The 13,570-nt window shown below is 42.2% G+C and overlaps 1 protein-coding gene across 1 annotated transcript in view; it reads right to left on the bottom strand.

Annotated features, from left to right (window-relative positions):
* Window positions 1-455: 455 nt before the first annotated feature.
* Window positions 456-13,570, bottom strand: part of rttn (rotatin) — a 35,522-nt gene continuing 22,407 nt past the window's right edge. Inside the window, exons 34-49 of the mRNA XM_038727129.1 lie at window positions 13,446-13,543; window positions 13,273-13,360; window positions 12,692-12,893; window positions 12,366-12,453; window positions 11,865-12,015; window positions 11,485-11,622; window positions 10,455-10,651; window positions 7,999-8,104; window positions 7,546-7,646; window positions 7,249-7,326; window positions 6,583-6,709; window positions 3,697-3,890; window positions 3,003-3,276; window positions 1,069-1,172; window positions 741-810; window positions 456-624 (exon numbers count right to left, since the gene is read on the bottom strand). Of these exons, the coding sequence (XP_038583057.1) occupies window positions 545-624; window positions 741-810; window positions 1,069-1,172; window positions 3,003-3,276; window positions 3,697-3,890; window positions 6,583-6,709; window positions 7,249-7,326; window positions 7,546-7,646; window positions 7,999-8,104; window positions 10,455-10,651; window positions 11,485-11,622; window positions 11,865-12,015; window positions 12,366-12,453; window positions 12,692-12,893; window positions 13,273-13,360; window positions 13,446-13,543 (2,096 nt within the window). The 3' untranslated portion in view covers window positions 456-544. The remainder of the gene's footprint in view (window positions 625-740; window positions 811-1,068; window positions 1,173-3,002; window positions 3,277-3,696; window positions 3,891-6,582; window positions 6,710-7,248; window positions 7,327-7,545; window positions 7,647-7,998; window positions 8,105-10,454; window positions 10,652-11,484; window positions 11,623-11,864; window positions 12,016-12,365; window positions 12,454-12,691; window positions 12,894-13,272; window positions 13,361-13,445; window positions 13,544-13,570) is intronic.

The following is a 13,570-nucleotide window of genomic DNA, read 5'->3' as shown; positions in this document are numbered from 1 at the left end:
AAAAGCACCACTGTGCTTAAAACGCCAATATTTACCAACGATTTGCTAGCTTCCTGTTTTGTGTGCGCTCTGAAAAAAAAAAAAAAAAAAAAAGAGTATAAACATAGAAGAAAATTAATATGAAAGACCATCGGAGGGGAGGGGTGTATTTTTTGGCAGTTCAGTTCAAATATCAACAATCGTTCTGCAGAATCGCTTACTCTTCCTTGAAGTTCAGCCTCACAAAGCCACTAGTGTGGCTGGGAACTCTTGTCAGTGTTGAAAGCTTGTGTGCAAGTTCTGTTATCAAACTACCCCAAGGTGGTATGGTGTGAAATGGCATCAAATTAACCACCATGAACCACAGTGACTGTGTTTGAAGACACAACTGGTGTACTTCCTGAAATATGACATTGACCACAAAGTATGATCAGCTGGCAAAATTTGTTTGAGTAATATCAGACAGTACAAGACGGTAAAATCTACCTCTTGGCACTTTAATATCAAAATTAATTAATATTCAAATAACATCCAACATGATACAAAACAAACAATATAAATACAATCAGTTATTTAGCAGTTGTGAGAGGTTTTCGAGGCATTTGAACAGGTAGGTACTCATAGGCTGCTGATTGTTCTCTGCATCTGAGGTTTAAAGGGAGAAAAAAAGCACAAATGTAAACAAGACATGTAAAACCTTATATTCAGATAAAGTGCAAATGCAGGTACTGATGTCTTCATCAAAGTGAATAAATGCATACCCTTCTTTGAGATGGTATGTGCCTCCTCAATTCTCAATCGAACAGAGGGACACTTCAAAGTAGTCTTTGCCTTTGAGGGGAAATTTGAAAGACAGATTAGGAAGAGTTTTATTGATGAGCCTGAAATCAAGAGAGTTAAATATATTCAGTTTATAATCAGAAGGAAAAAAAAAAGGTTGGTCATCTCTTCAGAGAGACGATTTATTTATGTGACCAGCAAGAGTAAAAACACCCCAGGATTAAATTCGACATATATCACTAGCCAGTAAATGCACGGTCACTAAAATAAAGTTTTAAGGATTGGATGCATGTGTGTGTTTGTGTGTACCCTCTGATTGTTATGGAGCAACGCCCAAAGTGCAGAAGCTCCCATGCAGCGGGTTTCCATCTCTTTACTCTCCAGACAGCAGAGCAATACCTTCAAGGCCATATCTGGAATTAAGATAATCAGATATTCAGAAGAGTTACTAAACACTAAGCTGTAACAGTACTCTTTAAAATGATTCTACTTCTAGATAATATATTAGCATATAGAAAACCTTTGACATGGAAATCATCATATTGTTTTTATTAGGTGCAAACAGCTGATGAACTACACATAGAAAAACAAGTTTTACAAAGTTTCACCACACTGCCATTAACCTTAGTTGCCCTCCAGTCACACAGCAACATCAGCTTAAATTTTTGTACCTGTTCATGTGAAAATGTGTAATTTATTTCATTTCTTAAGCACAATGCACACAGGAAACTCAATCTTTCCACAGGAAACGAACAGTAATGCCACATGACAGTTTGCACCCACCTGGTCCTACAACTCCCACCTACAGCTTGCATTGCATGGGGGGGCGTACGCTGTCTCTAGTTTAGGTTTTGATTTTGTCTCTGCGACTTCCTCTGCTTTCTTCACCTACGTGTTCTTAGTATCGTTTACCTTCATACAACTGCTGCATTCCTTCTACCTTCAGAAATGTAAATACTTTACTGTTCTGTAAACTGTACTCAGAATTCCTATTACTTTGCTTCAATTAGGATTGTACAATCTGTTACTGACAACACTGGGCCTGGAATTTAATCATTTTAGGGGCAACACCAGTGTTGTCAATATTTTAAGGGCACAAAGGGCAGCACGACCGTCAAATAAAACAATGATTTTAAGTCTGCAGAAATTATTCATGTACAGTATCTTAAGTTTCAACAATGATTTCATTCTTCTTCTTTTTCTTCAGAGAGATGTGACCCACGACGGGTTCATCATAGTTTATAACAATGCACTGTGCGAGGATCTGGACATTTCATAGGAGATGAGCGTAAATAATGCAGATCTGTCTGTCACTGTTAACAGAGACTCCAGTCGGCAGTGTAGTTCAGACACTTCATTAATAAACCACAGAATTGTTCAGTAACATTAGGCTTCATGATCAGAGAAAGTTTTTATATCACTTCAATACTGCTGTCCATATTTGAGCGCACTGTATTTACAATATATTGAGCATGTTTCAACAAAAGGCTTGTTTATCTGATCGTTATAATCTTCTGTTTTTATGGTTTCAGCTGCAAAACCTTGACTAACCGTTGAACTGGTACCGAGGCTCTTAAGGAGGAGGATGTGGGCTGGTGCATAATCAAGGTAGGCCGACAGCCCATCGCTTGCTGTTGTTCAAGCTGCTTAAGTGACTCTCAGCGACTCTGTGAAATCGAACCCACTTTGTGTGCAGCGTTTCACTTGATGTTGCCTCATAAATATTTCCAAATCTAAGCAACACTGATTCATGAGTTCCTGTTCTGAAACAGGCAGTTTTTTGCATCACTTATAAATGATCACTTATCATTTTTAAAGCTGTGTTAAGTGTTTTTTTTAACAACGGGAGGAAAAAAAGACTACACAGTTTTGATATGCACACTGTGTATACAGTATATTCTTTTGGAAAATCTGGTGAGCAAACATTTGCTGTAGCATGGGTTGCAACAGGGCTTCCCATTGCACCTGATGAATTGTAGTTCAATATTACTCCCTGCTTGGCTTTAGTTTTATGCCCCTGACAATAAATAGCTTAGCCTGCTAGATGCTTGAATTTCTCCACCAGCCACTTGTTTACATTCCTCTGTTGGTTTATAATATATATATATATATATATATATATACACACACACACACACACATACATACACACACACTTTCCCAAAATGTTGAGCTATTTGTTAAACATCATCAATAAATTTAAATTCAGATCAATCATTTTAACCCCTGCTGCCCTTCCATACCATTGGCAATGACGTGGGGCTTGTTGGCAGGACAGAAGCAGAGGTTGTGAAGGGTAAGCAGCGCGTGGCGCCGGTGCTGTGCCAGGTCTGCCAGCAGTTCCAGGGCGCCAGTCACCCTGAGGATACTCTGCTGGCCGTCCTCCGCGAACGAGATATTGACCAGCAGCCTCAGCCACAGGCCCAGTAGGCTCCCACTGCCACCACCTGCAGAGGTGGCCTTGACACCACCCGCCTTGGGCATCGGCACTGACAGGAAGGCTTGCAGGAAATTATTCTGAGAATGGCAGCAAAGGAAGCAGACAAGAGAGGTTTAAGTCATGTGAACAGATCATTAGTTGCTCCACAGTTTAGAATATTTCTGCAGGCAGCAGAGTGTAAGTGTGAGGGCGAGATTTTAGACGAGAGACGCTTATGTCATTTATAGCCAGTGTCGTTTTTTTTGTAACACTGCATCTCTCACTTAAGTTATATTTATTCAACTTGTAAATTTGTTATTCACATTCAGTAAAAGTTAGGAAAACTGTTGAATTGATTCAACTCAACTAGTTTATATTAAAACATGTTAATACATTTAGGGGGAAAAACTGATGGTCATGCATTCGGTATAAAATTCTTGATATCCACCACTAAATCATGTATTAATGTCTTCACCTATATATGGTCCAGTGTTGTGTACACTGTAGCAGGTTTGTACCTTTTGCAGGAGGCCTCTGCAGTCACGGGACATGGCGAGGTTAGCCAAGAGGGAGAAAGCGAGCTTCTGGATCGGGCTGTTATCTGGGGCGACACTGGAGGCCAGCTTCATGACAGAGTGCATCAGGGAGTTACTGAGGGTACCTTTAGATCCTGGTGCAACACCAGGGCCGCCGCCACAAAGAGAACTGCACGCTGGAAGGGCAAAAAAACCAAACAAAAAACAACAAAAGAAAACAACCATGAGGAAAATTCAAAGTAACAAAGACAGGTTTCACAAATACTGTGGGTGTGCGTAAATCATTTAACCATCTACATCTCTCACACACCAACAGACACACATGCATACACTGAAATGTGTGTAGGCAGGAGCACATTATGCACAGTAATTACAAAGCACATCAGACCAAAGCTGTAGGTCTATTTTAAAAAGGGACATTATTTTCCAACCTTAACCCCGTGTCTTTAACGGTAAAACCAATAATAGATGCACGGTGCAGAATCCACAAGCATGCTCCCAGCCCCTGAGGGAGCCAATCACAAGTACAGATGATTGACATGGTTGTGCTGACATCAAAAATAACAACTCTTCTATCCTCTTGCACTAAGGGCAACAGTCATACCCAGAGCAGTGGATTGTGGGGTGTACGATGTAGCACAAAAAAAGTGCAACACGATATTACATGAGGCCTCCAGCTACAATCTCCAACAACCAAGCAGTGGCTTCAGTCTATTTAATTAAGTGTCAATCAAAACATTCTTATAATTCCTTTGGTAGCTCTGTATTCTACTGTACTTTTTCACTGTGGTGGCCACTTTTATTACCAAGAAAAGTCCAATACAAATACAGTGTACACTCAAAATGCTCTCTTCTTGTTGTTGGAACTGGTTGCTTCTTTCAGTTTATCTTAAAGCTAGCTAGCTGTTCAGCCAGCAGGACCAGCAGCCGCAAAAAAATAAAGACCGAGCCGTCGGGCTGCACGGCTGTCTGCCCACTATACCCAAACATGTCTGCACAGCTGCATGCACAGCTTGTAATGCTGTAAAATCTGTTTAGCCTAGTAAAAATGACGAAGAAGAGCGAAGCTCCTGCACAAAGACAGAATTAACTGCACCTTAGTGGGAACAGTAAAGACTGAGAGGGACCAGTTGTACCAGAAACCCAGACATCTTAAAACACACAGAGCTTTAAAGCAATGAAGTCTCACATGTAGAATCAAATAGCTTTAAAGCACTGCTGAAAGTTTTTTTATCTTTTCATCTTTAATCTTTTAATCATTATTCACCATGAAAGCACCGACTGATGATGAAAACCACCATCTTCTGACTCTAGGGGTGGGTGGGTGGGTGGGGGGGGTGATTTAGCCCTAGGCCATGGCTACAATTAATTCTACTACAGGGCCATTCAGAAATGTTTAACACCAACAGATAACATACAAATAAATGATGCACCACATTCACATTCAGTCTAACTGACGTGACTAATTGCAGCAGCTGTGGATTACATACAAAAATGCAGAAATGAACAAGCTTAAGACAGCGCATTGACAAGACATAGCCTGACATTGACTGATGTTGCTTATCGGAGAACATGACAGCTTGTTGGGTATGCTAATCCTGGAATGGTAACATAGAGCAACAGGCGTATGCTGATGATAGCCTGAGGTTATCTCAATACCTGTCAAGAAAGCTGGTCTATCACAGAATTGACAAGAGAGCTCTGCTTTGTTATGGATCTACTTCACTGATGCGAGTTAAAGGCGTTCCCACAGCTGCCACAAATCTCATACATTTTGTTTTCGCAACCATATAGGACTGATCATTCCATGGAAGTGTAGAAAAAAAATAATTGTTTTCGTGTTTCTTTTTTTTACTTACTGACTGTCTGTAGGAACAGGTTTTGGGGGCTGCTACAAAAATACCTGTGAAAATGTGTGTAGCAGAGATGAAAAACAGCAATCTGACTTGAACTAGCAGTGCAAACAAAGCCTTGGATGAAGAAGGTAGACTGGAGATGAAACATTTAGTAGAAATATAGCAGTCTCAGGAGACGAAACGGTAGCCTGAGGGTGGATGGTGTAATACTAAGCCTGGCTGCATGCAGCCTGAACACAACCTGCTGTTCAGTTAACCTTTAGGGAAATACTGTGCCCGACTTCACTGATTTCTGGTGCTTCACAGCTTGAGCTTATGAGGGGTCTAAAGCGAGTGAGTTTAGATCAGAGCGTTCACACACCCACTGAGGAACCGGTGCCAATCAAACAGAGATACACATCAAGACACACACACACACAAACAGAGGTTTATAAATGTTGCGCAAGAAACTTCCTTTAATTCACAGATGAAACCGATTTCCATTGCACAACTACACTAGTCACACACACACACAAACAGATCAAAGGAACCACGAGCCGTTTATCAAAGTAACATTTCCCCACTGTTTCCTTCCCATGAATCTTGCTTTTCCCCTACTCAAACAGCTTTTTTTCTACAAGTCTTTTGCTCTTCTGATTTCCAAATACACAGCTCTTACATTTGCATGATGGAATACCAATATCTCAGTCAACACACAGACGCTCTGTGCTTCCCCACATCATCTCCCTCTGGTCCGAAACCCGTTGCCATACATACAATGAGACAGCCATGCAGCCTGATCCCAGGGTCCCGACACTGTGCCCATTGTGATTGGCAGGCGAGCAGTTGTTGGTCTTATACAGTGAGATACAATGTTGTTCAGTGGTCACTGGGGAGGACAATGGGGTTCTTTGTGTGAAGTGTGTGTGACTCAGATTGCTAACTGCAGACAGAAGCGATGGGCAGGCACGGGCCAGGCACAGTGCCTGCACAAACACATAAGACATGCAGACTGACACAAACACGCACAGACCTGTGGTGCAGTTGGCCGTGTAGACGCACAGAAGCTCCAGCGCCGCCTCCATGATGGGGTCGTCCAATAGGAGCCAAGGCCAAAGAGCATAGAGTGCCAGTGTTAGGCGAGCATCTGTCGCCACCACCTACACACACACACACACACACACACACACACACACACACACACACACACACACACACACACACACACACACACACACACACACACACACACACACACACACACACACACACACACACACACGTGCACGATTATAGATGCACACATGCATTAGAGAAACTCTGATTTATACAACAGCACAAACACAGATGGCAGTAATCAACATAAAATGCTTAAATATCTTCCTACATGTGCAGGAAAAACACATGTGGCGGGAGGGGGGGTGGGGGTAACGGCACTGTAAACACTGCAACAGAGCCTCCCAGGCTATTTAGTCCAAGGTAACCACCAGTGACTGAAAGGCCACTTAGAAAATGAAAACCAGCTAATAAGCTCCATAAGTAATACCATTACAGGGTTTAAGAAGCTAAACTTGCTGAGATGTGAGCAGGACCAGGCACATTTGGGTGCTTCTCATTTACAAGCACAGGATTGGTACTCTGAGGTTTCATTAAAAACCAATTAGCAGCGGGGAATTAAAAGGTAGACACAGAGGCTCACTTTGCATTCATCGTTGCGGTAAAGAGCACTCCGCAGGATCTCCACAGTCAGCTTGACTTCCTTTAAATAGCCTTCTTCCTGATAATACAGACAAAACAAAGAACAAAATGTTTAAATGTTCCATCCTAACAGCTCCGTAACAGCAAAAGGACCAACTGCTAAGAACAACAATATATACTGATATTATTTTATCCAACAGTTCATTCATGTTGGATTCAGAGTGTTATTTTATCCAATGGTGAGGCAAAAAACGCAGGCAGTGTAGAAAGTGGAAATTTCCAGCCAGCCTCTGCTCACCTTTTTGCGGTAAGAAACCTTGCCAGGTCGGCTGACTGACTCCAGGTGGAGCTGGGAGTGAGTTTGCTTCATTTGCTCCACACAGCTGTCAATTAGACCAGCTGGAAGAAAAAAAACAAAACAAAACAAAAAAACACAAGTTCAGAATGGGACATCATATTGTTAACTCCATATTAAGTAAAGAGTTCTAATAAAATATCCACTATAACTGGCTATAAAACAAAACAAAAACATTCAATGATGTTGTAAATTGGAGCAGGAACCTTTGGCAATAACTGATTTGCAAAACAGATACAGTGTTTGGACTTGTTATGTGAAGGACCAGGTTTAAAATGTTAGGTTAATGTGAAGAAAGCACTGCACGTTTCTTGTGGGTAACCACCACAGAACAAGCCAGTGACCCATTTTAAATGTTCAGAAAATAGTGACTAACCAGAGGGTTGGGGGAATTACCTTTGGCTGCATGGTTTTGAGCTGTGGGACTGCAGGCTAGCAGTGTCATCAGAGCTCTGGCTGTCAGCTTCTTTAAAGGGTCCTGAAGGGTCCTCTTATCAAAACCCTGGCGTCAACAGTCAAAGAGGAATACATAATCACGCACTCTTGAAAGATAGCGTCAAAGTTTTGGAAATTCTTGAAACTTTCATGGTTGCCAAATAAACTCCCGCACACTATATTTTTTTGGAACGTTTTGGTGCTAGAGGCGTGCTTGATCCACTCGTCCCTCTCCTACGCACCTTTCTCATGAAATAGAAAGTGTTTGTCTGTTCTAACTTGAAACTTTGCAATGAGCACATACAGTGGGTACGGAAAGTATTCAGACCCCTTTAAATTTTTCACTCTTTGTTTCATTGCAGCCATTTTCCAAAAATCAAAAAAGTTCATTTTATTTCTCAGTAATGTACACTCAGCACCCCATCTTGACAGAAAAAAACAGAAATGTAGAAATTTTTGCAAATTTATTAAAAAAGAAAAACTGAAATATCACATGGTCATAAGTATTCAGACCCTTTGCCGTGACACTCATATTTAACTCAGGTGCTGTCTATTTCTTCTGATCATCCTTGAGATGGTTCTACACCTTCATTTGAGTCCAGCTGTGTTTGTTTATACTGATTGGACTTGATTAGGAAAGCCACACACCTGTCTATATAAGACCTTACAGCTCACAGTGCATGTCAGAGGAAATGAGAATCATGAGGTCAAAGGAACTGCCTGAAGAGCTCAGAGACAGAATTGTGGCAAGGCACAGATCTGGCCAAGGTTACAAAAAAATTTCTGCTGCACTTAAGGTTCCTAAGAGCACAGTGGCCTCCATAATCCTCAAATGGAAGATGTTTGGGACGACCAGAACCCTTCCTAGAGCTGGCCGTCCGGCCAAACTGAGCTATCGGGGGAGAAGAGCCTTGGTGAGAGAGGTAAAGAAGAACCCAAAGGTCACTGTGGCTGAGCTCCAGAGATGCAGTCGGGAGATGGGAGAAAGTTGTAGTAAGTCAACCATCACTGCAGCAATCCCCAGTCGGGGCTTTATGGCAGAGTGGCCCGACGGAAGCCTCTCCTCAGTGCAAGACACATGAAAGCCCGCATGGAGTTTGCTAAAAAACACCTGAAGGACTCCAAGATGGTGATAAATAAGATCCTCTGGTCTGATGAGACCAAGATAGAACTTTTTGGCCTTAATTCTAAGCGGTATGTGTGGAGAAAACCAGGCACTGCTCATCACCTGTCCAATACAGTCTCAACAGTGAAGCATGGTGGTGGCAGCATCATGCTGTGGGGGTGTTTTTCAGCTGCAGGGACAGGACGACTGGTTGCAATCGAGGGAAAGATGAATGCGGCCAAGTACAGGGATATCCTGGACGAAAACCTTTTCCAGTGCTCTGGACCTCAGACTGGGCCGAAGGTTTACCTTCCAACAAGACAATGACCCTAAGCACACCGCTAAAATAACGAAGGAGTGGCTTCACAACAACTCCGTGGCTGTTCTTGAATGGCCCAGCCAGAGCCCTGACTTAAACCCAATTGAGCATCTCTGGAGAGACCTGAAAATGGCTGTCCACCAACGTTTACCATCCAACCTGACAGAACTGGAGAGGATCTGCAAGGAGGAATGGCAGAGGATACCCAAATCCAGATGTGAAAAACTTGTTGCATCTTTCCCAAAACAACTCATGGCTGTATTAGATCAAAAGGGTGCTTCTACTAAATACTGAGCAAAGGGTCTGAATACTTATGACCATGTGATATTTCAGTTTTTCTTTTTTTAATAAATTTGCAAGAATTTCTACATTTCTGTTTTTTTCTGTCAAGATGGGGTGCTGAGTGTACATTACAGAGAAATAAAATGAACTTTTTTGATTTTTGGAAAATGGCTGCAATGAAACAAAGTGAAAAATTTAAAGGGGTCTGAATACTTTCCGTACCCACTGTACATTAGGTCTAGACCAGTGGGTTTTAAAGTGGAAGGCGCGCCTCCCTGGGGGACAAACTGTTTCAGGAGAAGCTCACTGAATGGAGGTTGAAAAAAATATTACATTACTTATCATTAGTTATCAAAAGGATGACCACACAGCCTTTGTGATTTGGTTCAGAGATAAAGTAGTTTTCGGGTTATCCCACTTTCCTGGAGTCAGAAACTAAAAAAATACCTGAGATCCGACCTTCTTAATGTGTTTGGTTTAGTGTGAAGTTATGTAATATTAGGCTATCTTGGGTCAATTGTTGAGTGTCTGTTGAATTTATACAACATAATCATGATTCCACAGGCATCCAGGAATTGACAGAACTAAGCAAGTAAAGAGGGTGTGAAGGGGCGCCTTTTTCCCAAGCTTTGTTTGAGGGGCTGCCCATAGTCCTGGACTTTAAAAAAACCCTGGTCTAGAATGACTTACCCCCCACCAACCTACACGTACCTGCAGTAACTGTTCACACAGCTGGCTGGCTGAGGGACCCTTCACAATGTCAGACAAAGCAGTAGCATGCCCAGACGTTGTGACCTCTGCACCCAGACTCTTTGTCTCCTCTGTGAAAACCGCACAGAGAAACTGCAGAGCCACTGTGTGAAGAAGAGGGTTTGCGAGCTTTTCATTCACACACACTGATAATGTTCCTGCAGACGCACAGGGAAGAAAAGAAAGAAAAAAAATTGGTAGTTGGTGGGACAACAGTTTTCTTTTAATGAATGAATGACAGCAATACATACTGAATCACAGTAAGGGAAAATGGCAAATCCATTGTTCAGATCCCTTGACAGCTAGACGTTTGTCCGTGACTGAGGCTGTATGCACTAGTGGAGAGCTCACTAATCATTTGAATGTGTACGCAGACACTCGGATACCATAAACATGTACACACAGACATAAATACACACGCACAAAGGCTCAGCATTCATCTTTTACTGGACTCATCAGCTTTCCCAGCTGAGTCATTAATCACAGAAGAAGATAAGTCGGAGGAGAAGAGGTGGTATAAGGACAGGGTGCAATTATCCTATCTTAGCATCTGTTCAGGAAGTTAATACATGCAGTAATGATGATATGAATGTGTTAATATGATAGAAGTTCTTCTTGGTACCACAATTAAAGCTGCACAATAATACCTAAAATGCTAAGCCTGATTATTTAGTGAGTTCCTGCAGTCAGCATAATAACCCTTATCATGATTATCAGATATGGAACAAAAGATTTCCACATGTACCAAGCTCTTGACTCTTACACCACACAGGGCTATTCAAATTAATTTCAAACACCTAAATGTTTCCAAATAGACAATAACTTATTCTTATGAATCGGGAGAAATGATCCATAATAGATGATTATCAAACTAATTCTGCAGCCTAAAGCAGAATTAGAATAATTAATTTTGTCGCTTTTGCTCACTCACTTTAACACATACACACAGACTTACACCCACACACAAACCGCGCAGCGAGTGTCTGTGTACCTGCAAATGTCCACCAGCGTCTCCCCAGCGCAGCAGAGACAGATGGGTACACTGCTGAGCTGTCCCTCCTCACCAGAGTAGCCAGGAGCATAAACACGTCTGCCCAACACACACAAACTGCGTCCCGGGTACCTGCATCTGAAGCGGGGAAGAGTGAGTCACAAATTTTGTCACACGTGACAGCCACAAAGCCGCACACGGATCACTTGTGGAACATACTGCAGGGAGAGTTGGATAGATGGATGAACACGACTTGTGTTTAAAGCATTGTTGATGGTTCTCCAAAACAGATCAATAATGGTGACATATGAAGTGTTTTTTTATTATCAACTTCAATAGCTAAAAACTTAGCAACTTATATTTTAACTTAAGGTTCTGACCTAATCCTTTGGTATCCAGCATGAGCGCTGCCGCCAGAGTAGTCAACAGCTGTTTTGGGACGTCTGTCTGGCCAATCAGCTCCTGGCTCACTGAGACACATGACTGCAGCAGTCTGGAGAAGCTGGACAGGAACTGAAGTAGGGTGACAAACTAAAGGCACGCACATACACACAGATCAACCACACATCCACACAAAACAGATGGCACACATTTATTGAGCTGCTGAGGTTAGAGAAAAGATGAAAAGGTATATGTAGTAACAATAAGTTTTTCTATTTTAAAAGTTCAGACTGCAAAAACAATTGTGCACTTTGTGTTTAAGCTTGTTGAGTATTCCACCCACGCTAAAATCTGGAGTTGCCCTCAGATAACCTAGCGCTGCACTGAAGCTGGAACTGTACTGTATCAACCCACATTTTTGTTGTGGTAAGTCATAATAACAACAACAACAAAAAGTTGAAAAAACTCTTCAGAACTGTCGATCACAGTGTTCCTCACACCTGGCCCTTGATTTCTTCGCTCTCTCCTGGTAGGACGGGTGTCTTAAGCTCAGTAAGACATTTCTCGATGGGCCCCATATCCACCAGACTGAGGAAGAAAAAAAATGTAATGATGGAAACTGTGTGTTTTTGAGAAACTAGCTAGAAGGGATAAGGGCTACAATTAACATTAATTCTCGGCGGAAAAAAAATACAAACATATTTATTTAAATTATCTTTAATCATGATGAAAAATATGTTACCGGGACTCAAGGTGTCGATTTGATTTTATGTTTTGACATTTTTACTGACAACTAAAACAGTTATCAATTTTTCTGGCCTCTTACCTGGCCAGCACTTGGAGGATATGGTTGTTTCGGACAGCAGTGAGGGTGAAATCTGGCAGGATGGCCAGCAGGTTAGTCAGCAGGCCACAGTGGGCCGTCATGAGGTCGGGAGTTACCATGACAACGGGTTCCACGGCCGTGGGCTCGCACTGTCGGGAGTCTTGGGAGGTAACCGAGTCGCTGGCGTCTGTGTCACTCTGGCCTGCAAGACACATCAATACACAGCGAATAGAGACGCCTCCCCAACGGTTCACACATTGTGTGAATCAAGTCTGTCTGTGACTACAGAACAAAACTGCATTAAAATACCAGAGAACAATGTTGTACTTCTTACATCGTGTGTGTGTGTGTGCGTGTGCGTGTGTGTGCGTGTGTGTGTGTGTATATAAGAAAAAAAACAAACATACAAATGGTTTTAGTTTATAATTATCAGTGAGCACAATGAGGTTCACTGCTTCTAAAGGAAAATAATGTGAGGATTGATGTGGTATGAAGAACTAAACTATGATGTTTCTATTACTGTGAATGCACGTGCGCACACACATATAGACACAGACACACTCTATTTCTCTCTGTTGTACCTTGAGCCATCAGTCTGCTGGCAGGGGTGTCTTCTGTGATGTTCGATGGGGAGGGACCATTAGGGGTGTGCAGCCCTGAACCTCTTATCTGCAATGGGCATGATTACGTTATTATTATTCCCAGCGTGTTAAGTGTGAGTGCGCATGTCTGTAGGTACAAGAGCATTGCTGACCACAGTGCTGGATGTGGAGAGGGAGCTGGAAGGTCTGCTAGAGTCAGCAGTGGGCGCTAGTGGGTCGCATCTCCAAAACCACAGAGAATTCTCAGAGTCTAGACAAGCATACACACACAATGACA

This window comes from Micropterus salmoides, unplaced genomic scaffold (assembly GCF_014851395.1).
Source record: "Micropterus salmoides isolate LMB-PRFRI ecotype aquatic unplaced genomic scaffold, ASM1485139v1 Ms_hic_scaffold_1, whole genome shotgun sequence".
In the NCBI taxonomy this organism is placed as follows: Eukaryota; Metazoa; Chordata; class Actinopteri; order Centrarchiformes; family Centrarchidae; genus Micropterus; species Micropterus salmoides.
Note: the sequence above shows the minus strand (reverse complement) of the source record. Positions and strands in the feature narration are given on the sequence as shown.